The following is a 23,647-nucleotide window of genomic DNA, read 5'->3' as shown; positions in this document are numbered from 1 at the left end:
ACTGATAGTCTTTCTACTTTCATCAACCTTGCTCCGCCCATTTTATTCCCTTTTTTCTTTCTAACTTCTATATTTAAGAAAATTAATGGCATCTCCACTGCCATTACCCTACCATGTCCCTGAATTATGCAACCTTTTCTCTCATTCTAGTTATTCTTCATATAATATCCAGAATAATCTTTTTTTAATATTTATTTCTTTTAGTTGTACACAATGCCTTTGTTTTTATTTTTTTCATTTTTCTTTTATTGATTTTTTAAAAAAATATATGATCCTTGACTTTTTGAGTCTTGCTTATTTCACATAATGCTTTCAAGTTTCATCCATTTTCCAGATGCCACAACTTCATTCTTCTTTATGACTGAATACAATTCCATTGTATGTATATACCATGTTTTCTTTATTCATTCATAAAACATAGGTATGTATATATTACTACAATATGATGACTTTAATTCTTTAGGATAATTACCAAGGAATAGCATAGTGGGGTCATAATTGTGGTTCCACTCCTAGCCTTTTGAGGAACCTCCATACTGATTTCCATAGTGATTGTACTAATTCATAATCCCACCATCAGTGAATAAGTTTTCCCTTTTCCTCATATCCTTGCCAGCATTTATTATTATTTGTATTCTTAATGACTGCCAAGAAATAGTTTTACTGTGTTGAATTACAGTGTTCCCTCTGCATGAATCACTCATCATCCTTTCTTTATTTCCTCATCTGGATAAATCCCACTTCTCCTTCCATAAAAACCATCTGTGACCTTTTAAGTTTAACTTATGTGTCTGTCTTATGTTTCTAAACAATGCCCTGTACATATCCCTAATTGTTTTTTTTTTTTTTTTTTTTTTTTTTTTAGAGAGAGAGAATTTTTTTAATAGTTTTCGGTGGACACAACATCTTTGTTTGTATGTGGTGCTGAGGATGGAACCCGGCCGTATGCATGCCAGGCGAGCTCGCTACCCCTTGAGCCACATCCCCAGCCCCCTAATTGTTTTATAACACTATGTTATTGTTATGTATTTATTACCTATTCCTTTGAGACCATCACTTATTTTCTATAATAGAACACAAGTTCCTCGAGGGCAGGAGCTGTTTCCTGTTGTTTTCTTAATAGCTACCATCATGCCTGGCACATGCAACATTCAAGTATTTATTGAGTGAATGTATAAAATTTTATTTTGACCTCCTGAATGTTTGTACATATTCTGACATTAATGTCACTTAACTAACAACTTAGAGTTTAATGATAATATTTTTAAATGTTTTTATTTTCTATTGCAACTTCTTTTCCCCTGGATTCAATAAAGCACCTTGTCATCTGAACTAAAACCCTCAAAGATTTCAGAATTGTACATTTAAGGACTTAGAGTACATATAATTTATTTAAAAGTATTTTACATTATTTTGAATTTTAATTCTAGAGGATTATAGTCAGAAGGAAACAATAAAATTTAGAAATCATTGTTATCCCTGACCTGCTCTTCAGTGGGAAAATACTAGACTTACATGACACAGACAGTGAATGTGCAAATTGTAGCCCACTATTTTTCATCTTTGGGCTAGTGGGAGATAACTGAAAGTCTTATGTAGCAGCTGATCTTCAACTCTGAAGTAGCAGTGAATCATGCTCATAAAAGCATAAAAATTCAGAATAGCTTTTAGAGTATATATGAACTGTGATCCAATTAGTTTGAAAATCTTTTGATTCTACTTTATTTTCTTTCACTGGGACTGGTACTTCTGTTATCCATCACTGGTAAACTTGACATTGGGTTCTTCAAGATTTGTCTTATCTTTCCCCACCCTGGAAATAGGTTTATAATATTATTAAAACTGGTTCCTTTATCAAAGTTTCTTCTTAACGTATCTTAAATTATTTTCCTTTGCTTACCCTTATAAAGTCTGAAACTGATTTGTATCTGTAGATATTCTTGAGATGAGTAGCTAAGCAGTCTAAAAGTACTACAAATAAAAACTTTTTCTCAGAACTGTGTAGAATCATTCAGTCATATAAAAAAATTCAGTGTAAGTTAACAACATAACCATGCTTGTAAAACAGTTTACTGATTTTTCCAGAAGTTATCATTTTTGATCAATGCACAGATCAAAGATAATGTTGTTCAAAGATACTTCATTTTTAAAAAGTAAGACATGATTTTGAAATGTCATTGATAAGCATATGGAAAGTACATTTTAAACAGTTCCAGGAATCTGAAGAGATATGACAGTTAAGTTCACAATAATTTTTTTCTTTGTCATTGTGTAATCAGTTCAATATTAAAATGAAGTTCTGTCAAGAGGAGCCTAGTAAGTTTCATTATAGACTCTTACTCTAATGTCAAGGAGTTTGAATCTCTTTTGTTATGGTGACTGGTTATGAAATCAGTCACTTGACAGACCCTGAAGTGAGACTGTTGGAAATACGTCATGTCTGCCTTCATGGTGACAGCTGGCTACAAAACAAACCCCACCAGAGCCATTCTGCAATTGACAAGGGACTTCAAAGGCCAACAGGGCTGCCACTTCAAAGAGAATTCTGCCATCTCTGGCTTGTGGAAAGAAGTTGTTAAATGGCTGTACCCTGCCATAGCAGAAATCTCAGTGTTTAGACTTCTTTTGATCTGAGAAAGATGTATGAAATGGCCTTAAGTTAGAGGAATGATAATAGTCTGTAGTAATGGTAACCAAATATTATCTTCCATTTCAATTCATTTAATAATTATAATAACCCAAATACTTTCAAATAACAAGTCTGATTATCAGTGTCTTAGAGAATGAATGTTCAAAAGAATTGTTGTAGCCACCTTCAAAAATGTAGAATAAGATGGTGAATAAAACAAAACTGTTTTTAAAAAGTCCCTTCTTATTTTTCATTGAAATTTTTAGCCCCTTCAGAATATCAGATCTTAAATGTTGATAGTAAGAGTGGTACACAACTCATATCTAGAATTTCAAGACCAGTTTGCATAGTTGAAACAGACATTTCTCCGGTGTAAGATCTGTCTTAAAATTTGAAACTATCTCCTACTATATTTGTGGGTTATTTTGTTTAGGGTTCTGGTGATTGAACGAAAGGCCTCACACAAGCTAGGCAAACTTTATACCACTGAGCTACATCCCTAGCCCCTCCTTGTTGAATATTTAAAATCATATTCATTCAGTTATGCTGGAGACAGTTTTGAAGGAATTAGCTTTGTCTTTGTATTAAACAACAAAAATGATCCCAGAGTTTTAATGAAACTGTTTTGTTGTTGTTGTTGTTGTTTTAATTTAAGTTGTTGTTTTGGAGGTACTAGGGATTGGACCCAGGGCACATTCAAGGCAAGTGTGCTAGTGCTGAGTTACATCCACAGCCTTTGTTTAAAAGCTTTATTCTGAGATCAGGTACTGGTGCACTAAGTTGCCCAGGCTAGCCTTGAACTTGAGATTTTTTGCCTTAGTGTCCCTAGTAGGAGGAATACAGGCATGTGCTATAGGGCTCAGTCTAATAAAACTCTTGATAAAAAAAAAAGATTAAAATAATAACAAACATCTTGAAGATTAACAAGGGAAAAGGCAGCAATTTGAATATTATTTTAAGAATGCTGATAGCCCTAAATGATATCTTTGTGATGGAATCATATTTACTAAACTTGCAAAAGAAAACAGAAAAATGTTACAAATAATATGGAAGTGAAAATATGGACATTTAATATGTGATGGGAATTGGAAATATGGATTGGTTGGAACCTAAAACCCCTACAAGTCAGTGGCATGACCTTTTCTTAGTTGTGTATATTGTTTTTTCTCTCATCCTGTGTATTGTAGGAGGATAAAGCTTAGAGAATCTTTAGATTCTTTCACCTTGATCTTCTGTTTTCTTATTTCTCTTAAAAATTTTCTTTACACAGAATGTAAAAATTGAATTGGCATTAACTTTAGCCACTGTAACTTCCTCAATAATTTTGCCAGTTGGGGTCAGTAGACAGCTACTAAAGAAACTCCAAGACAGAAATGAAGCCCCCAGGATTTGGAATAATGAAAAAAATCTCTAGAAACATGAGCGGTTTGTAACAGTTATTCTGAAAATCATGTATTTATCTTTTGTCTTTTTGTTATAATTTTTTTCCTTTGGAAAAAATGTTTCATGAAGTAATAAATGACTATATTTTCATGAAAATTCAGCGACTGTTTATGCCTCTAGAATTAGGCTTGAGGTTTCATTTTTATTCAACAAAAGAGCCACATCTCTGCTTTCAAATGCTAGGACCAAGTGAAAAAACTGTCTGCAGTGGAAATAACATAAAATGGGTACATTCCAAAATTTAACCTCAGAGATGAGCATGAGGAGACTATTGAACTTGTTTTCTAAATAAATGGGTTTTTAATACTTCCATCTTAACTGTTTGACATCTACTACACAAGGAAACAAAACTTTTGGAATTTATGTGCAGTTCTGTAACAGATGATATATACTTTGCTCATAATGAGTTCTTGGGGTGTTTGGCCCTTGTTCTATTCTCTGCTGTAGAGAGGTTTGATAAACCCAGTTATTGACGATAGAGGCAGTCATCCAAGATACGGCTGGAGGTGAAGCCACAAGAGCCAGATGGCCTCCCACTGCTTTTTATAGGCAGTTTATGTTCTCCATGGCTGCATCTTCCTGGATGTTTTCAATGAAAGACATTTTCCTAGAGAAATGTGCACAGTAGAGTTTATCCTACTCAACAGATAGTTTTTGTGAGTGACATATCCTCAGCTCTAGTTTGGCACTCGTTATCTCTTTCTCTTATCTCTCTTCTTTTTAGTAAACAAAAGTGCAGTAAGAGTTAATGTAAAGTGAATGGGATTAGGAGTCAAATGGTTTGGATTTCATTTCTTAAGTTTTGTTTATTGGTTGTGTTTTCGGGTAAGTTCTATCCTCTTGACAAGCTTCCATAGCTTAACCTAGATGGAAGAAATTATCACCCCCATGAGCATCCATTCAATACTTCATATTGAGATTAAATTGTAGAAGACTATAAAGAATGTGTACAAATGTTGAGCCTTATTACTATGACCAAAATAATTCTGTGTGTATGTGCATGTGTACGTGCATGTGTGTCTGATACACACACTTACATGATGTTTATGGGTTCCCCCTTGATGTCCTTGGGTTGCTACACATTAAGTCGTTCTTTTAACTTTTCTCCTTCTGCTAACATTAAGCTTTTAATAAGGGCAAACAACTGTCGGTCCATTTGCTAGAATTTTGTTTCTAACCATTCTTCACAAAATGTTCTCTCTCATTGATGAAATACCAATATTGGTTACTTCTAGATAGTAGTTTGATTTTTTTTAGCATTGTAAATGAGGAATAACATTTCCAGTAAAAATGCCAGTTAACTTTTGTTTTTATTGTTGAAAACTTAAGGAAATAATATAAAGCTGTTTTACTCAAACCATTTCAGTATGATCCCTTGAAGAATGGATCTTCAGGTTCCATTCTGCATTGTTGATTTTTGCTAGTGAAGGAATTTCTGTTTTTGATAATAAAATGAAAATAGAACTTTTTCCATTTAAAATATCAAATCATTTCATCTAAGAGGGAAATTTCTTTCCAACATTTGGATGTTTTTATAGACATTTAAAACTTATTTTGTTGTCACAAGTTCTAGCAAAGTAGGCAAAACATTTTTTTTTTTTTTGAGAACTTACCAGAGCTTGAAGTTGAAGGAAAGGTATCATCATTCTTCCTCTATTTGTATTTTCTTTCCTAAATTATTTCATTTGTCACAAACCCTAATGAACTATAAAGAGCTCTCAAGACCCAGATACAGAAGAAAGTATAAAATAATGGTTGCCACATCTTTTTTGCTATTGGTACTAGAGAACAAAAGCATGATCTGTTATTTAGATTATTTCTTTCTTCTTATAGTAGTACAGAAGGGCTGTGGAGCTTATATGGACCAGGAAGTTATTAATTTTTTTAACTGATTCTGGTGCAATGTGTGTTGCTAAAATAAGCAAATTATAAAGAGGTTTAATCAAATAATAGTCTGCTGAAATAAGAATTTGTTTTCAGTACATTAATTTAGGTTTTTTTAATTTTTAGTTTTGATGTTATGTCTCCAAAAATCACCTACATAGAATTGGCAGTGATTAACCATTGGCAGTTCTTAGGCCTTTTTCCAACCTTGGTGACTCAAGATGATAGCATCAGGGTGATAATTGCTTTGAAAATGTGCACCCATGTTTTATTGATGTCTGATTTTTCAAGTTCTACTTAGAACGAGGCGTACTTATTATAGGATTTATCTATCTAAGCCCTCTGACTTTACTTAAAAAAAGAAAAGGAAAATTGAGATGGCTTGAAAAGGAAGCATTTCTTTTACCCTAACGTTTCCACTCTCTTTTTAAAAATTTCTTCAGTTTCAGAGATTGGTTACCATAAGTTAATATTACTGGAAACATAAAAGCAGTGCCAGTAAAAGAATACAGCCAATTGGTATGAATTCACCTCCTCTGCAGTCCATCTCAACTCTGTGGCTATTTCCAGTTCACATGCTTTCATAGAAATACCCAGCATTGTTAAATGTTCTTTGGGAATGTGAACCGTATTTCAAGAGACAGTAAAAACATTTTGTAAATTCCCTACTCAAGAAGCATATTAGTTATTTAAAGTGTCATTTACTGATTTTTATTCATTCTCACAAATCTTTGGCAGTGTTGACTTAATGGAGAAATGCAAAAATGTATTTAAAAATCAAGAAACTTACTAAGACCCAAATTTGAATTGTAGAAAAATGGTGTCTTCTTCAGTTCTGTGTCTGACTCCTGCCTACACGTGAATCCTTCATAAGAACAGTAATAAAAGATAAAGTACTTTAAGCCTAATGTAATGCATAATTCAGTGATATTGTTATCATTGATTACATCAGGAATAATTTAGAAATTATTTTGAAAGAGCAGACTAGAAATTATCTGCATTGTTATGCAAGTCATATGCATTTAAATGGGTAGTATAACAAAAAAATAAAATTTATAAGTTCTTTCGTGGCATATGGCTTATTTTGATGTTATCATCCATTGAAACCAATGTCTCCCATCTTCAAAGAAACTAAAAGAGCTACTTTCACTGTGCCTATCATCCTGGATTTCATCAGACATTGTGTAAGTCATCTATGCTTCACTGCACTGTCATCCCTCTATTGTTATGTACTTTCTTAACCCAATCCTCCAGTTCCTCTGATCCTTCTGATATTTCCCTTCTGAGTCATCAAAATTCACAAGTTTATTTTGTCTTCATTAATTAATTTATTAATTCAACAAATATTCATTAATTTTCTACTCCATGCCATGCCTTGACAGCGTTCTTTTTTGAACCATCTTTCACCTTCAAAGTGGTCATATAATGTAAGTTGTTGCTATTATTGGCAGAAGCTATATTTATTCCATATCCATAATATATTGTATTATTGATGTGTATTTGGTTAAAGAATTACCATGCATTGGCAAAAAGAACATATTAGGAAAAAGAGATTCCTAGTGTAAATACACTAGCATAAAACTTTGTTAGTAAATATACATTCAAATTCTCATTGGCAGTGATTATGAAACACCTAAAGGAGTTGGGTAAAATATGTTGATAGGATTTGTGTGTAAGTAAATACACACACACACACGTACCCATTAATAAAGTGTATATGCATATACACACATATGTATACATATATACTTTTCTCACCAATATTTCATACATGCTTCTTGGCCCAGAAGAAGCTTGGTAACTTTTTTTGATACTTGTAAAACAAGATGGGTGTTAATCTCAAATTTTGTTCAAGTGAAGAAAACCAGTAAACTCAGATGAACAAACTGGCTTACATGGCGATTGCTTAACCTTTAGATAAAATTTTGGGGTTTTTTTTCTTTTTTTTTTTTAATTTTAACCACTCCCTTTATCTTCTTTTGTAGACTTAGGCTTCTTACCCTCCCAAGAAACTATAATAAGATTTTCCATAAGCATCTTGGAAACTACAACAAGTACTTTGCTGTCTGTTGTGGAATAGAAGGCAGTGAGAAATGAAGATGTGGGCTTTGCCAGCACCTAAAGCATCTCATTGCTTTGCTTTCTTAAGGAAAATAGGTCTGTGGTGGAATCATAATTTGTTCCTTTCTTATTCTGAGTAAAAGTTTATTAGCTTGTGATTTAAGCAAACCATCTGGTCCTGCTGGCACTGCACACTGTCAAGCCCTGAGCTTTCTCCATAATATGTTACTAGAGGCAGTTAAGTTACTTGAATCCCAGCTCTGGCTAGGGCTTTTTGTGTGTGTCTTAAAACTTCTGCTATTAAAAATTATGCTCTGACTTGGAGCATATTTTAAAATTATAAAGAATTTCTACATTGTTTAGTCTAAAATTTATCTCTTTTTTCCTTCTACTTAGTTTTCATTACCTTCATTTCAGTTATGATGCTCAGTGTACTATGCAAGGAGGACTGTGGTAGCATGTAATGGTGCTAGCTGGGTATGCTCTCCTGGATTATAGAATAACAAAAAATAAAGTCATTCAAATTGACTTTGAAATTGTTTCATTGGCTTAGAGCCAGAGAGTGAATCAGGTGATTAAATGGAAATCTTGGTTTATGTTATCATTCTTTCTTTCAATACTAAAATGCTTTAAAACTTGTTTGGATAGATATATAATCTGAGGCAGAAATACCTTGTAGATCTGACACAAATGGATAGGAAACTAAAGCCATCTTTAAGAACATGGTACTAACACAAAGCTCTGAGGTAAAAATTTTAGATGGAAGGCAAAACATATCTTTAGAAATGGTAGACTACATGCCAGGAAAATGACTTCCACAGAAATAGTTGAAGGTGCTATATAAAATAAACTGCCCCCCAACCCCCCAAAAAGAAATCCTTAAGCCAAGATAAGAAAAGTAAGGAATTCAAAGATAAATACTTAATAAGAAGTAGAACTTGAACATTGAGGTTTGTATTTTGGCAGGATAAAGAAAAGATCCTGGTCTGGGGTGTGGTTCAGTGGCAGAGTACTTGCCTAGCATGTGTCAGACACTAGATTTGATCCTTAGCACCACATAACTAATAAAATAAAGGCATTCTGTCCATCTACAACTATGAAAAAGAAAAGATTCAGGGCAGCCAACTAATATCCCACCCCCATTTAAAAAGAAAAAATTTTTTATAAAGTAAAATTTTATGAAAACACTAAAAATATTGACTGGCCTTCAGTGAAACTAAAAGAAAAAAGAAAGACATAGAATGGGTAATATTTAGAATGATTACAGGTTCATAACTACTATCCTAGGACAGGGGGGTTAAAAAGATACTAAAGTAATCTTTGCCAGTAAACTCAAAAATTTAGATAAAATGACCAAATGCAAAGAAAAATGGAACTTGGCAAAGCCAGCTAAATATGAAAAAGAAAACTTGAAAAAGAATGAGTAAGTATAAAAATTTTCAAACCCAGAGATTTATATTGATCAATGTTTAGTAAACTTAAAGTAAGCAAATAATTTCCCATTCTTACAGAAACAAGTCTAAAAAATAAAAAAGGGGTGGCTTTGCTCTACATTGCTTATCCTAGGATACAACTAGGGGGCCACAGCTACCTTGTTATTCTCTTAGAGTGGTAGAAATGCAATCCAGTTACACAGATTATAAGCCTTAGCTTGTGTCGGATAAGCTAACATCCCATTTTCCAAAGGAAGCCACATAACCTAACCCAAATCAATGTCCTCTGCCTACCATGAGGCCGTGACAAGACTGTATGTAGATGGACAGTACTTTAGAGGAATGGATAATTGAGACCACTAATTTAGTCTACCAGTGAAGCTCAATAGGAAATATGTGATTTGGGGCTTAAGGAAAGATTTTTTAATCAGGTTATAGTAGTCACAAATCCTAAAATGAATGCTCGATATGATCAATTACATTTATATATTTGAGATCATTGAAGAATACCATAATAAAAAGAACACATAAGATCTCAACTGGGAGATTTGCTTTACACATAATTAATGAAAGAATATATGTCGGGAATATATGTTTATTTATATTTTTGTGACTATCAAGCCTATAAAAATAACAAAAACAAACCAATGGCGGTGTTAGATTGTGGGAGGTAGATTTGACTGGGAATTTACAAAAGCAGCAGTCATGCAAATGGTTCAAAACAAAGCATTGTTTGACTTTACTGATTATTATTGAGATGACATAAGAATTTGGTGAAAGATTGAGAAACTTATAATGAAGAAATCACTGTCTGAACACACACACCAATGTTAATGCTAAAACTGGGACAGGTAGCTATTACATGTCATTTTTATGATGTAATATGAACTACATAGCCTTACCTATGAAGTAATGCTATCAAAAAGACAAAAAAAAATCAAATCCAAATCTGTTTATGCCTTTAGATCTTTTGGTTTACAAAAACCAAGAGAATAGGAGGAACAAATTAAGTGGCACCCCTCCCCCCAAAAAAACAGTCAACCAGAATATTGTGCATTGAATAGAACAAAAGTGATTCAGTTTTGTCAAGAGTTCATGGCATGGGAAATTTAAAATGTAAAGAACTGGGGCATTTGTTCAAGCACCATTCGTTCAAAAGAATATTCTTTCCTCATTGAATTGCCTTGATAGCCTTGTCAAAAATCAGTTGACCCTTAAAAGTTAGGTTTTTTTCCCCTGGACTGTGAGTTTTTTTTTTTTTTTCATTGATCACCTATTTCATTAAAGCAATATCAGCCATGCAGCTTCTTAGTAAGTTTTGAAGTCAAGAAGTATGAGTCAAAAATAAGAGACCTAGAATAGCAAAAGTAATTCTAAACAGGAAGAGTGAAACAGGTGGTATCGATATACTAGACCTTAAACTATACTACAGAGCAGTAGTAACAAAAACAGCATGGTACTGGCACCAAAACAGGCTGGTGGACCAATGGTACAGAAAAGAAGACACAGAGACTAACCCACAAAACTACAACTACCTTATATTAGACAAAGGTGCTAAAAGCATGCACTGGAAAAAGGATAGCATCTTCAACATATGGTGCTGGGAAAACTGGAAATCCATATGCAACAAAATGAAATTGAATCCTTATCTCTCACAATGCACAAAAGTTAACCCAAAATGGTTCAAGGATCTAGGAATTAAACCAGAGACTCTGCATCTAATAGAAGAAAAAGTAGGCCCTAATCTCCATCACATGGGGTTAGGCCCCAATTTCCTTAATAAGACACTTATAGCACAAGAATTAAAACCAAGAATCAACAAATGGGATGAATTCAAACTAAAAAGTTTCAAATGTATGATATGTCAAGATCACTGTACTGTCATGTGTAACTCAGTAAAACAAATTAAAAAAAAAGAAGTGTGAGTCCTGCAATATTTTTTTCCAAGATAATTTTGTCTGTTTCTGAATTTCTTTTATTTCCATGTGAACTCGAGAATCATCTTGCCAATTTCTGCAAACAAACAAACACAGCTAAGGTTTTTATACGAATCATTTTGAACTTGTAGCAATTTGCAGAGTATTGCCATCTTAACAAAATTAAGCCTTTTTATCCAGGAACTTGAGTGTCTTTCCATTTATATGTCATCTTTAATTTCTTTCAAGAATGTTTTATAACTTTTTGTATACATGTTTTACATTTCTTTTGTTTTTAATTTATACCTACACAGTTCACTATGCCATTTTAAATGGAATTTTTTAAAATTTTATTTGTATTGTTCTGTATGGTCATACAGTTGATTTTTTGTCTGTCTTGTCTTGTATCCAACAATGTTCCTCTATTCATTGATTATAAATGATTCTTAGTAGATTCCTTAGGATTTTTCTCTACACAACAGCATGTCATCTTCAACTAGAGGAAGTTTTATGATTTCCTTGCAGTATGGATAACTTTTTTTTTTTTAATCTTGTTTTAGTTGTTGACGGACCTTTATTTATTTTTATGTGGTGCTGAGGATTGAACCCAGTGTCTTACACATGCTAGGCAAGCACTCTACCACTGTGCTACAGCCCCAGCCTAGGATAATTTTTATTCTTTTTGCAAGGCTTAATTTTTCTATCTCTAATACAATGTTAAATAGAAGTAGCGAGAGAAAATAGTCTGATTTTGTTCTTGGTCCATCATTTTAGGGAGTTTTTTCTATTCCTAGTTTTTAAAGTGTTTTATCATAAAAAGGATGTTAGGAATTGGTAAATGCTTTTTGTACATTTATTGAAATAACAATATGGTTTTTATACTGTATTCTTCAATATGATTTTAAACCAACTTCCATTCTTTGGGTAAGTCCCAATTTTTACATGATACTGTGTTCATGTTTGGGTTTCTGAGTATTTCAATGAGCATTTTTGTATCTATGTTCATAGAGGATGTGAATTGCTCTTTTCACTTATTTCTGTAGTCACTCACACCCCCTCCAACATGATATCTTAAGCTGGTTTTGGCACCAATTTTGGTGTCCTTTTACCTTGATCCCTGTTTTTTTATAGCACAAGATGTGCAAAGATGATTTGTATGTTTCTAGCCCCAAATCTGGACTCAACCATTTTTCTGAGGAGCCTGTTCAATTTAGTGGTAAACCATAATCTGACTGCCACAGCGGTCAGTATTGCTGGGTTGTCATTGCTTCTCACTTCTGGGTGGTGAGTACATGGGGCTGTTTTGCTCTTGGTTGTAGAATACACACATATGGTAGGGTTTTTTTTAAATATTCATGAAAAACAATTTTGGATGAAGTAAGAAAGATTTTATTTATACAAATTCATAAACTGATAAAAATGAGTAGTGTTTTATTTGGAGATTGTACATATAAAATACATACATGAGGTTAAAAAGAGACACATAAGGGAAAAAGTAACATAAATTACCTTTCTCAGGAGATTTAGTGGAGTACATACAGTTGGATAACTGTACTTTCAATGCTCCTGGGTAGTGATTATAGTGGTTCTCCCTTATATGTGGGAGATACTTTCTAAGACCTGCCCCTTCCATGGATGCTTAAAACCACAAATAATACTGAATTCTATATGCAATATATTGTTACACATGTGCATGTATACCTATGATAAAATTTAAGAATTGACACAATTAGCAACAAGAACTAAAAATAGAGTAATTCCAACAATGTATAATAATAATTATGTGAATGGACATATACTTTCTTTCAAAATGTCTTATTATACTTTTCTCCTTTTGTTTAAAGGAAGCACTTTACTTCTTTTTGGCATATTTGAATTGCGACTTAATACTTCAGGGCATTATTAAATAAAATAAGGATTACTTGAATACAAACCCTAAAAGTCCAAGGCACTGCATCTGATAACTGATATAATTACTAAATTATTGATAGGCAGGTTGGAACCACAGAACAAGAAAGAATTCACATTCCAGGAAGGATAGAGGAGGACAGTGTGAGATTTTATTACGTTACTCAGTACAGTGCACAATTTAAAACTTACGAATCGTTTATTTCCGGACTTTGGGTGACTGAAAACTGCCACGGGCAGAATCATCAATAAGGGAGGACTCCTGTATGTAGATGTGTGTTTTGTTCTTAATCCTGAAACATATATATATGGAAGACTTTTTAAATGCATTCATAAATTGCTCATTTATGAAATTTAAAATTTGTTGTTTACAATATGAAGTGTTGTTGAAACATTTTTCCTATATATCATAAGTAGTCTTTAATTTCTGATATTTTTCAGAATAGGTGGAAATTTATTTCTAATCATGATTTTTGAAATTTGTGCTGTTTATAGTTGTCAGTCAAGTATCTAGTTTAAAAAAATGAATTTTGACCATTACAATATATACAGAAATCAAGTGGGTTTTTTTTTGTGTGTGTGTGTATCCTTATAACCCTAAAGTAGTAAAAATATTATTCAGTGTACAAAGTTCTCTTAACATAGAAAAAATATAAAGAAAAATTAATTAAACTCAATGAAAAGTAAAAAAAATTCTCTTTATCCAACTCTCTTAAATAAATTATGGTATTTTCACATAGTGTAATAGCGTAGAATCATGAGAATTTCAGAACTGTATTTATACCTAAAAATGTGGATGAATCTCACAGATTTAACACTGAGAAAAATCTGAAAAATGATATGCTTTTACAATTCTATTTGTACAAAATTAAAGCAAAAATGCAAACTAGACTAGAGTGTGGAAAAACAGAATAGTGAATACCCTTATCTGGAAAGGTGATATAAGGGTGGTTTCTATAGTACTGATAGTATTCTGTTTATGGATCTATGTGCTGATTACAAAGGTGGATTCACTCAGAAAATTCTTAAATGAGTACATTTATTGTCTGAGTATTTTTTCTGTATTTATGTTGTACTAAAATAAAGATTGAACAAAAAAGCTTAGATGCTTGTGAGTGTGTATAGAATTGTCATCCTTTTGGGTAGGAAAAGGAGGAATCAACATTATGTATGCCTGCTTGTGTACATGCAAAATATTTCTCCAAGTTATTAAGAAGCTAATATCACTGGTTGCCTGAAATGGTGAAGGATAGAGTGGAAGGGAGACTTTTTGAGATCTGTTTAGGTAAATCCATAAAAGAGGGACACAAATGGTGCTTATCTACTATTCATTTTGTGTTATCATAAGAACTTAACATTTGTACACAATTTTAGATAAGATTTTACATGAGTTAAACTGATAAAATTGAATCAATCTTTTCAGTAGTTCTTACAAGGCAGAGGGAGATATATATTCATATAAAACTTGCAGATGTTAATACATACCCAAGGAAATCTGCATGACAGTATATTCTCATGGTAACTTGGACTATGAGGATCCCATTAGCTGAGGACATCAACTTGATTACTTCTGTAAAATAATGCATGTGCCAAAAAACAAAATATATCTGCTTCTATGAGTATTTAGCAGCTGATTCCAGTCTACAGCAAGATGTGATTAGTTACCAGACATTAATTTCTAGGGGTCAGTGAACAACTCTGGTGTATTTTACTGCAGTTTTTTCTCCAGACAGCGCTTAGTTTCAGTATCACACCAATTAGTTTATGTAAGAGTCAAGCAATGATAAATGCTCTACCTATCCCTATCACAACCTCTGAAAAGATCTGTTGTCACCAAGATTATTTCTTGAAAAGCAGTACCCATGCAGTTGGCTATTTTCTTACCTGGTTGAGGTTATTTTTTGGTGATAACACGTTTTCATCAGCATTATTTTTACTTCTGAATTAAAATGACCTTATTTATTTAAATAATTCTGATTAGGTAAACACCCAGAGTAAGTAGAAAAGTACATATCTTGTTCTCTGAGTTTCTTTTCCATATGATTTAGCATCCCCTCCTCCACCCTTCATGCACACCCTGGGTGGTTTTTATTTGTTTTTCAGGTCTGTTTCTATCAAGGTTCCTCCACCTCCTACCCCAGTGTATTTAAAGCATTCGATGTCCTATCCATCTGGTTGATAGAACAGTATCAACCAGACAGATACTGGTCTCCTCAGTCCCCTCAGTCTTTCTTTAAAAAAAAAAAAAAAAAAAAAGTCTATTTGCCTGGCATTACAGTAAGTAGCTGTTTGGTTGAATTATGACTTTTTTTTTTTAAATAGTGCTGGGGGACAATAGGCTGCTATTTTAAAAAAATTCTTAATTGTGTAAACAATAAAAATACTTTAGGTGTATAAAATCTATATATATATATATATATATAGTTTTTTATATATATACATATACTATATGTATATTTATAACTATGTGTATGCTGAATCTTTTTAAGTTTATGTCCTTTATTTCCTAAAATTCTCCTATCAATATTTATTATGATTTTTTTCTTTGTATTTTTGTGTTTTATTTCCATGGAAATTTCTGGATCATTTTCAAACAACATTCATATAGGGATTTTCTATAGTAAAGTGTTGCTTCTATTTTTAGCATTTTTTTAGTTATACAAGAACATAATATCTTTATATTTTTTATTTATTTTTATATGGTGCTGAAGATTGAATCCAGTGCCTCATATGGACAAGGCAAGTGCTCTGCCACAGAGCCACAACCCCAGCCCAAAGTGTGATTTCTTGAACTATGACTTACATATGCACTTTCAAAAAGAAAATTATATATGTACATACCAGAAAAAATAAGTTATTTCTGATCTAAATTAAAAAGAATTATAGAATCAGGAAGTCATTATTGACTATATCTTGATATGTAGGTCTGATCCAGAAAGAGTAGAGAAACTTTTGTGTATTCTTGTGTACCCTCAATTTTATGGGCCCAGTAGTTGCCTATGGTGCAGCTTTGCTGACTCTTAAATGATCAAAATGTTCTCTTTTTCTCCTTTCCATTTTTGTCATAGGTGGAGGAGCTATTGATGGCCATGGAGAAAGTAAAGCAGGAACTAGAGTCCATGAAAGCAAAGCTGTCTTCCACTCAGCAGTCTCTGGCAGAAAAGGAAACTCATTTGACCAATCTTCGGGCAGAGAGAAGGAAACACTTAGAGGAAGTTCTAGAGATGAAGTAAGTGTTTATAACCTTGTTCTTTAATTAAGCACATGCTTAGTAGAAATGCTTTTCTTTCTGACTTTCATATTATATCTTTATTACCCGTACACTTAGCCTAATCATTATGCTAGCTTGCATTCTCACTGTATAACAAATTTGGTGACATGTGGCGCAAATCCTTTTCAAACAGAATTATTTTGAGGCACTTTTTCAGTGAATTTTAGAGTGTTCTCATGTATATGTTTTGGCATCTAATTACCTCTCTGAAATTCCTAAAATCATGGGAAAGTTTATGTAAATTGGTCAGATAATTAGGGAAGAGGGTTGTTGGTTCTGAGATCATATGACTACTACTAGAATTTTCTTTTTTTCATGGATTCTAAAGCAGGCCCTTGTGTATGCTAGGCAAGCACTCTGCCACCACAGTCAATACCAGTACTTGGGGGCTGAGGATGTGGCTCAAGCCTGGCATGCGTGTGGCCCGGGTTCGATCCTCAGCACCACATAAAACAAAGATGTTGTGTCCGCCAAAAACTAAAAAATAAATATTAAAAAATTCTCTCTCTCTCTGTCTCTCTCTCTCTCTAAAAAAAACAGTACTTGGCAATTTTTTTTAATACTTACTATAAACATTTTGAAAGGTATAGAAAAAATAGAGTAGTCTAATGAACCTCCGTTTACCTGTCCTTCAGATTCATCAGTTAACATTTTGCTACACTGGAAGCCAGTATTTTACAAAATGGTCACTTTTAGCAAAAGTTTGCTGTACCTCATTTTCCTATTTGCTCCACATCTGTGGATTCCTGAGACTGTCATTGTTGTGAAGTATATATACATCTTCTACTACATAATAGATGCTTCTTTTTCTCCTCCGTGACCTTCTGTTTAGAACACATATCTCTATTAAATGTCCAATAATAATCCAATAAATACCATTTACCATTGATAACCATTTACCATCCTTACCTAAAGACCTATTCCCATTTTAATAAAACCAAATCTAACATGAGATCTCTTAGTTACCAGTTGTCTGTGTTTTTGTTGTTGTCTGTCTTTGAGGAGGTGTTCTTTTTCCTTTATAAGGCCGGCTGCTTATCTTTGTAAGAAATTTTAAGCACTGGTTCCTCCTCTGCAATATTCCTTTATTTGTATTCTCTCACATTTATGTTCACTTTATTTTTTTAATGTTTATTTTTTAGTTATAGATGGACACCGTATCTTTATTTTATTTTTATGTGGTGCCAAGGATCAAACCCAGTGCCTCATGAATGCTAGGCGAGCAATACATCTCTGAGCCACAACCCCCGCACCTGTGTTCACATTCTTTTATTTCCTTCTTTGTTTTTTATTTCTTCCTCTCTGGCTAAAATAAATACATGTTTTTCAACCTGACTCATTTAATCTGTTATCACTTCTTCTTTTCTGCTACTTTGAACTATCAATAAAATTTGAACACCTATATAATAGACGAGGATCTTGCCATAGTAAATAACTTTGAGTTTTCATGGGACATGACTACTGTGATACAGTGATAGCAACTCAAAGGTTGAGGAAGTGAATGTTAAGCTGTTACCTGTGATTTCAGGTTGGAATGGCACAGTGCAAGGTTGAGAGAAGAGTGTTACAGATGATATGCTTTTGGAAGAAATGAGTAAGTGAAGCCAGAAATAGACAGATGTCCTAGGACAATAGAGATTATGGTTCTGAGTATCACTGTGAGAAAAATTATTACAAGTATATTTGTTAGGAACAAGTTAGTGAAAGAGGTTTTAGATAACAGTTTTGTCACTGTAGGCAAAATTCAAAGCTTAACATTTTGGAGGTGAAGTAATAGAGATAATTATTTGGCAGTAGAGAGTGAAATCATTAGATGTGAATATGTCTGGGAACCATTCTAGAACATCTTAAGAAACAGAGGTGAGAAAAAAAATTGAATCAGATCTCTATGCTTTTAAGAAAATGGAGTCAGGATGGAGATAATGTTGGGGAAAACACGGTATCATTTGTGATATTCCTATGGAGAAACAGGCCTTATTAAAAGCAGCAATATAGGAATTTTGTTCTGTTTTCTCTAAGCACCAACATATGGCTTGTCAGGTCTTTTACCCTCAGTTTAAATAGCTACTTTTATACAGGTAGAGGTATATTTCCCTTTATCATTAGAACTTTGAGGTGATATGAAAGAATTTTAAGAATGCTTGAGTAAAAAGAGAATTGTATGTGATTTATTTTTCTATCACAGTACCAAACTTTATTTCTTGCTATCCGAGGTTTTATTTCTAGAAAATAAATACTATGTTTGGCAGAATGTTATTGGTATTATGTTGTATGTTATACTCATACAATAAGCCATGGGATAATGGAAGGACATAGAGGAATGATAAACAATATAAAAATTTTTAAAAATAAACATTAAATAAAAGTTCTAGAAATACAGTGTTAAAACCTGGATCGGAGGACTGACTATTTTCTTAACTCACCTTCTTCAGTTGCTCAAGATGCCTTTATGTGGCATCTTGATGTTCTTAGGCAGATTTTTTCACAAGTTTTGTGTCACACAGATTGTAACATTTTTTTAAGTTTTTAAAAGATTTTAATTTTACCTTGTTGCCTTTTACTTTCAAATTTTATTAAGATGTTTGTGCACTAACTTCCATCTAATAAATTACATCAGTACTTTAGGCCTAATTAATTTGTTGAGAAAGTGTTAGCTCTTACCCAGTTTCTATTTGTACTGCTTTATAGACATGTGGTTCTACTAGGGGGTAGGGAGCAACATTTATTCTCTTCTTTCCATATAGAACAGTAATTTGAAAAATTCCTATACTCTTTTGAAAAAAATATATTTTTAAAGTTTAGCTTTCAATATAAAGTAATGATTCATAGAGCTTCTACTAAAAACTCCACAGTTAAATCTAAGTGTAATTATACTAAAAGCACCATAAATGACGTATCATGGGTTCGAAATACAGTAAATTTTCAGTTTCTTTTCACTGTGTAGCTGACTGAGGAAATAGTCTTTCCTCTTCTATGTTCCGAAATCCCGCTGTCTGTATTTTGAGCAAATTCTAATCATCTGGCCTGGGCTAAAGGTGCCTCAGTTTCCAAAAATTTGTTCAGAATATGTTCTGTCAGTTTGTAAGGAGGTTTTTACCCTGTAGATAGCATGATTGTATGTCTCTGAGTACTTTTGATACTAAGAAAAGCAGAGTTCCAAGCCAGATGTGGTAGTACATGCCTATAATCCCAGCAACTTAAGGAAACTGAGGCAGGAGGACCACAGGTTCAAAGCCAGCTTCAGCAATTTAGTGAGACCCTATCTCAAAATTAAAAAGGGGTGGGGATGTAGCCCAGTGGTAGAACACCCCAGTGTAATTCCCAATTCTGGGGTAGGGAGTGGAAAGAGAAAGCATACTTCCTACAATAAAAGAACCTGAATCTGAGTTCTGTCTCTGCCACTTATTAGCTCCATGGCCTCAGCAAGCTATTTAACCTGTCTGCAAGCATTAGTCTTCATTTTAAAACAGCAATAATAGTTCCTACTTCATAAAAGTTTTCTTATAAATTAAACAATAAATTAGTAATATAAAGAATTAAGAACAGAAAGCACTTATAACTATGCTTTTACTGTAAGTTTTTTCCTACTGATGATTTATATGAAAACAAAATTATTTAAGTAGAGTTTAAGAGGAGAAAGGCAACATCCTTCCTGTGGCTATTGGCAACAACAGATTCTTCACTCTATAGTCAATGTAGGACTCATTGTATTTTTAAAGGTTTAAGTTATTTCATTTGAATTATTTAATTATCAAAAGCAAAAGAACTTGCTCAGTATAAGTAGAGAAATTGATAAGTAGAAGAAATATGAAGAAAATGCAACATGCAAAGAGCCTGATAAATGCATATGTATAGACTCTGGATCTAGAATAAGAAATAGGCTTCCCTGAGGAAAAGACATTTGGCACTGGTGTGAATTTACTTTGTATTCAACCAGTGAATATACTTTATATAAAACCAGTGAAAATTATACCCTATATGTGTAATATGAATTGTAATACATTCTGCTGTCGTATATAAATTTTAAAAAATTAATTTAAAAAAAGATAGTTGGCACATTTCTATAGGGAATTCTTCAGCAAAGCACTAGAATACTCTAGTTTTCTGGTATAATCCTGACCTCATCAAACCGAAGAAAATGGCCTAAGTTCTTTTCCATACCTAGCATTTAAGATTATCATTTTCACGTGTCTGTTACAGATAAATGGTGGTTATGAGTTTGGAGAGATGTAAGACTGTGCACTTGGTAGTTTGCCAGTGGTTCATTAGAAACACTTGAGTTTGTTAGCCATCCCTGAAGAGAAGGAACATTTATATTGGCAAATTGCAGCATGGTTCTTCTTTTCCTTGTGTTGTGGTTTTGTTAGCCATTATTTTTTATTCTACTTTTCTAGTAGCTCTTTTCCCTTAAGAAAGAAAGGGTAAAAGAGAGTGAGAGAAAAATAATAAAATAACAGCTGTAATAAGTTTTAAGTATCAATTGAGGTAATGGGGTTCACTGTTAAAATTAATTGTGGATGAGCTGGTTCATTTTCCATTGCCTTAGCATTCAAACTCCTTCAGTCCTACCCTATATGGGCATGCAGAGTAAAGACGAAAAGACAGTTCTGATTTTTGATAAAATTTTTATCAAGCTAAGAATTTCCTCCCCCCCTTGGGAGCCAGTTTGTTCAGGAAAGGGATGGAAGGGTATTTTAGGTTCTTTGAGAATGCAGAGTTGTCCAGTAAGTAGCATCCTGTATCCAGACTACTAGTAGCTGTCTCTACCCTTAGCCATTGTGTTCATTAACCACATGTACATGTGCTGCCTCTCTTGTTCACTCTCTGCCTGTTAGCCTGCATTTAATACTCTTTAAAGCAAACAATGAAATTAATTGATAGGAATAAATTAATCACTATGTTGATTGGGAGCTTAAAAATTCAAAAATATTTACTTAAAAGATAATCTTCCTGTTCGTTCAGTTTCATCAACTAATTGTACACCTAAACATCAGTGTCAACTGCAGTTGAAAAAATTTTCGTTGGGCTGAGCTGATTCTCTTGTGAAATTTTGCTGGTTATCTTTAAGCTTATCAGTTGTTTGTCCAATTAAACACTTCACCAGTATTTAGTCCAGGTTGTACAGATAATGTATTTGGATTATCGTCATTGTTCATCTACAGTCTCAAAACATAATCATTTTAAAGTACCTTGGGAGTATGTAGAGTGTAACTATAATAGCTTTATGATTATGATGATTTTTTTAAATAATAAAGTTGGATCTTCTATGTTACAATCACAAAATTAAAACCAGTATTTAAAAGTGGAAAAGTATTAAAATATTATGGACAAATAAAAAAAAAGATAATCTTGACACATGGGTGAAAATGTAAAACATTAGAATCTCCTGAACTGATCCTATAGACATGTCCAAAAGACTGGTTTTCTCTCTCTCCCTCTAGTTTTTTCCCACGTTTTCTTATTGTGCATTATAGTTGTACATAATGACAGGATTCGTTGTATAATGACATATTTGTACACAGTATGACAATGTAATTTGGTCAGTATCACTCTGTAGCATTTCCCCCTTTCCTCCCTACCTCACTTGATCCCTTTCTTCTCATGATTTCCCTTTGATATTTTCAGGGGATCCACTCCACCTTTGTTTTCCTTTTTCCTCTCTAGCTTCTGCATATGAGAGAAAAAATGATCCTTCACCCTCTGAGTTTGACTAATTTTACTTAACATAATGGTCTCTATTTCCATCCATTTTCCTGCAAATAACATAATTTCACTTTTCTTTATGGTTGAATAAAATTCTGTTGTATATATGTACCACAATTTCTTTATCCATTTATCCATAGATGGATATCCAGGCTGGTTCCACAGTTTGACTGTTGTGAATTGTGCTGTTAGAAACATGGGTTATACATGTATTACCAGTAAGATGACTTTATTTCTTCAGGATAAAAACTGAAAAGTGGTATTGCTGGGTCATTATGGTGGTTCCATGCCTTGTCTTTGAGGAGCCTCCATATTGATGTCCATAGTGGTCATCCTAATTTATAATCTTACTAACAGTGAAAAAGTGTTCCTTTTCCTCCACATCTTCTCCAGCATTTATTATTATTTGTATTCTTGACTGCCATTCTGACTGGAGTGAGATGAAATCTCAGTGTAGTTTGATTTGCATTTCTCTAATTGCTAATGATGAACATTTTTTCATGTATTTGTTGACCATTGTGTTTCTTCTTTTGAGAAGTGTCTGGTTTAATTCATTTTTCCTTTTATTAACTGTATTATTTAATTTTTTGGTGTAAGTTTTTTGAGCATTTTATACATTCTAGATATAAATCCTCTCTCAGATGAGTAGTTAGCAAAGCTTTCCACCCATTCTGTAGGTTCTTTCTTCGTATTCCTAAATGTTCCCTTTGCTTTGCTAATGATTTTTTTAACTTACTTATTCGCATAGGTAGCACTTAAAATATGTTATGCCTTTTAGGGTTACATTTTCCACAGTAAGCATTAAATACTAGTTTGCTCTCTGCTAACTGTCTGCACCACCTCCCCATCAAAACCAAGTCAACAAACAATGTAAACTCTCTGTAACAGCAGTTTTAAAATCATAGATTGCACTTGTTCCTAGTTTCCAAGCCTGTGGCATTGCTACATGGGTTGCACAAAAAAAATTTCTCAGTTTCTACACTAATAGATGAAAACTGCAGACATTTTAAAATCATGGCAAAGCATTTTACAATGCGTGCACTTCTAAGAGGACAAAAGAGAAAATAAATATGAACAACAGATCTTCATGGTTTTTTTTGTTTTTTGTTTTTTAAAGAGGAGGGCTGGGACTGGGGCTGGGGCTGGAGCTCAGTGGTAGAGCGTTCGCCTGGCAAGCGTGAAGCACTGGGTTCAATCCTCAGCATCACATAAAAATAAAAAATAAAGGTATTGTGTTCACCTACAACTACAAAATAAATAACATTTAAAAGCAAGAAAAAGGAAGAAAGTCCCTGAGAGGGCATCCAGGGAAGAAGTTAAGGCAAGTAACTCAATAAAAATAACAAAGAAGCCAGCACAGTGGCAAGTTCAAAGCCAGCCTCAGCCAAAAAGCAAGGCA

At 33.3% G+C, this 23,647-nt stretch overlaps 1 protein-coding gene across 5 annotated transcripts in view; it reads left to right on the top strand.

Annotated features, from left to right (window-relative positions):
- Erc1 (ELKS/RAB6-interacting/CAST family member 1) overlaps nt 1-23,647 on the top strand; it is a 522,872-nt gene that overhangs the window by 271,935 nt on the left and 227,290 nt on the right. For all 5 annotated transcript variants that reach the window (XM_077798217.1, XM_077798220.1, XM_077798218.1 and 2 more), the window contains one exon: nt 16,343-16,503. In XM_077798217.1, coding sequence (XP_077654343.1) covers nt 16,343-16,503 — 161 coding nt within the window. The remainder of the gene's footprint in view (nt 1-16,342; nt 16,504-23,647) is intronic.

The sequence above is a fragment of the Urocitellus parryii genome, chromosome 5 (genome assembly GCF_045843805.1).
Source record: "Urocitellus parryii isolate mUroPar1 chromosome 5, mUroPar1.hap1, whole genome shotgun sequence".
NCBI lineage: Eukaryota > Metazoa > Chordata > Mammalia > Rodentia > Sciuridae > Urocitellus > Urocitellus parryii.
Note: the sequence above shows the minus strand (reverse complement) of the source record. Positions and strands in the feature narration are given on the sequence as shown.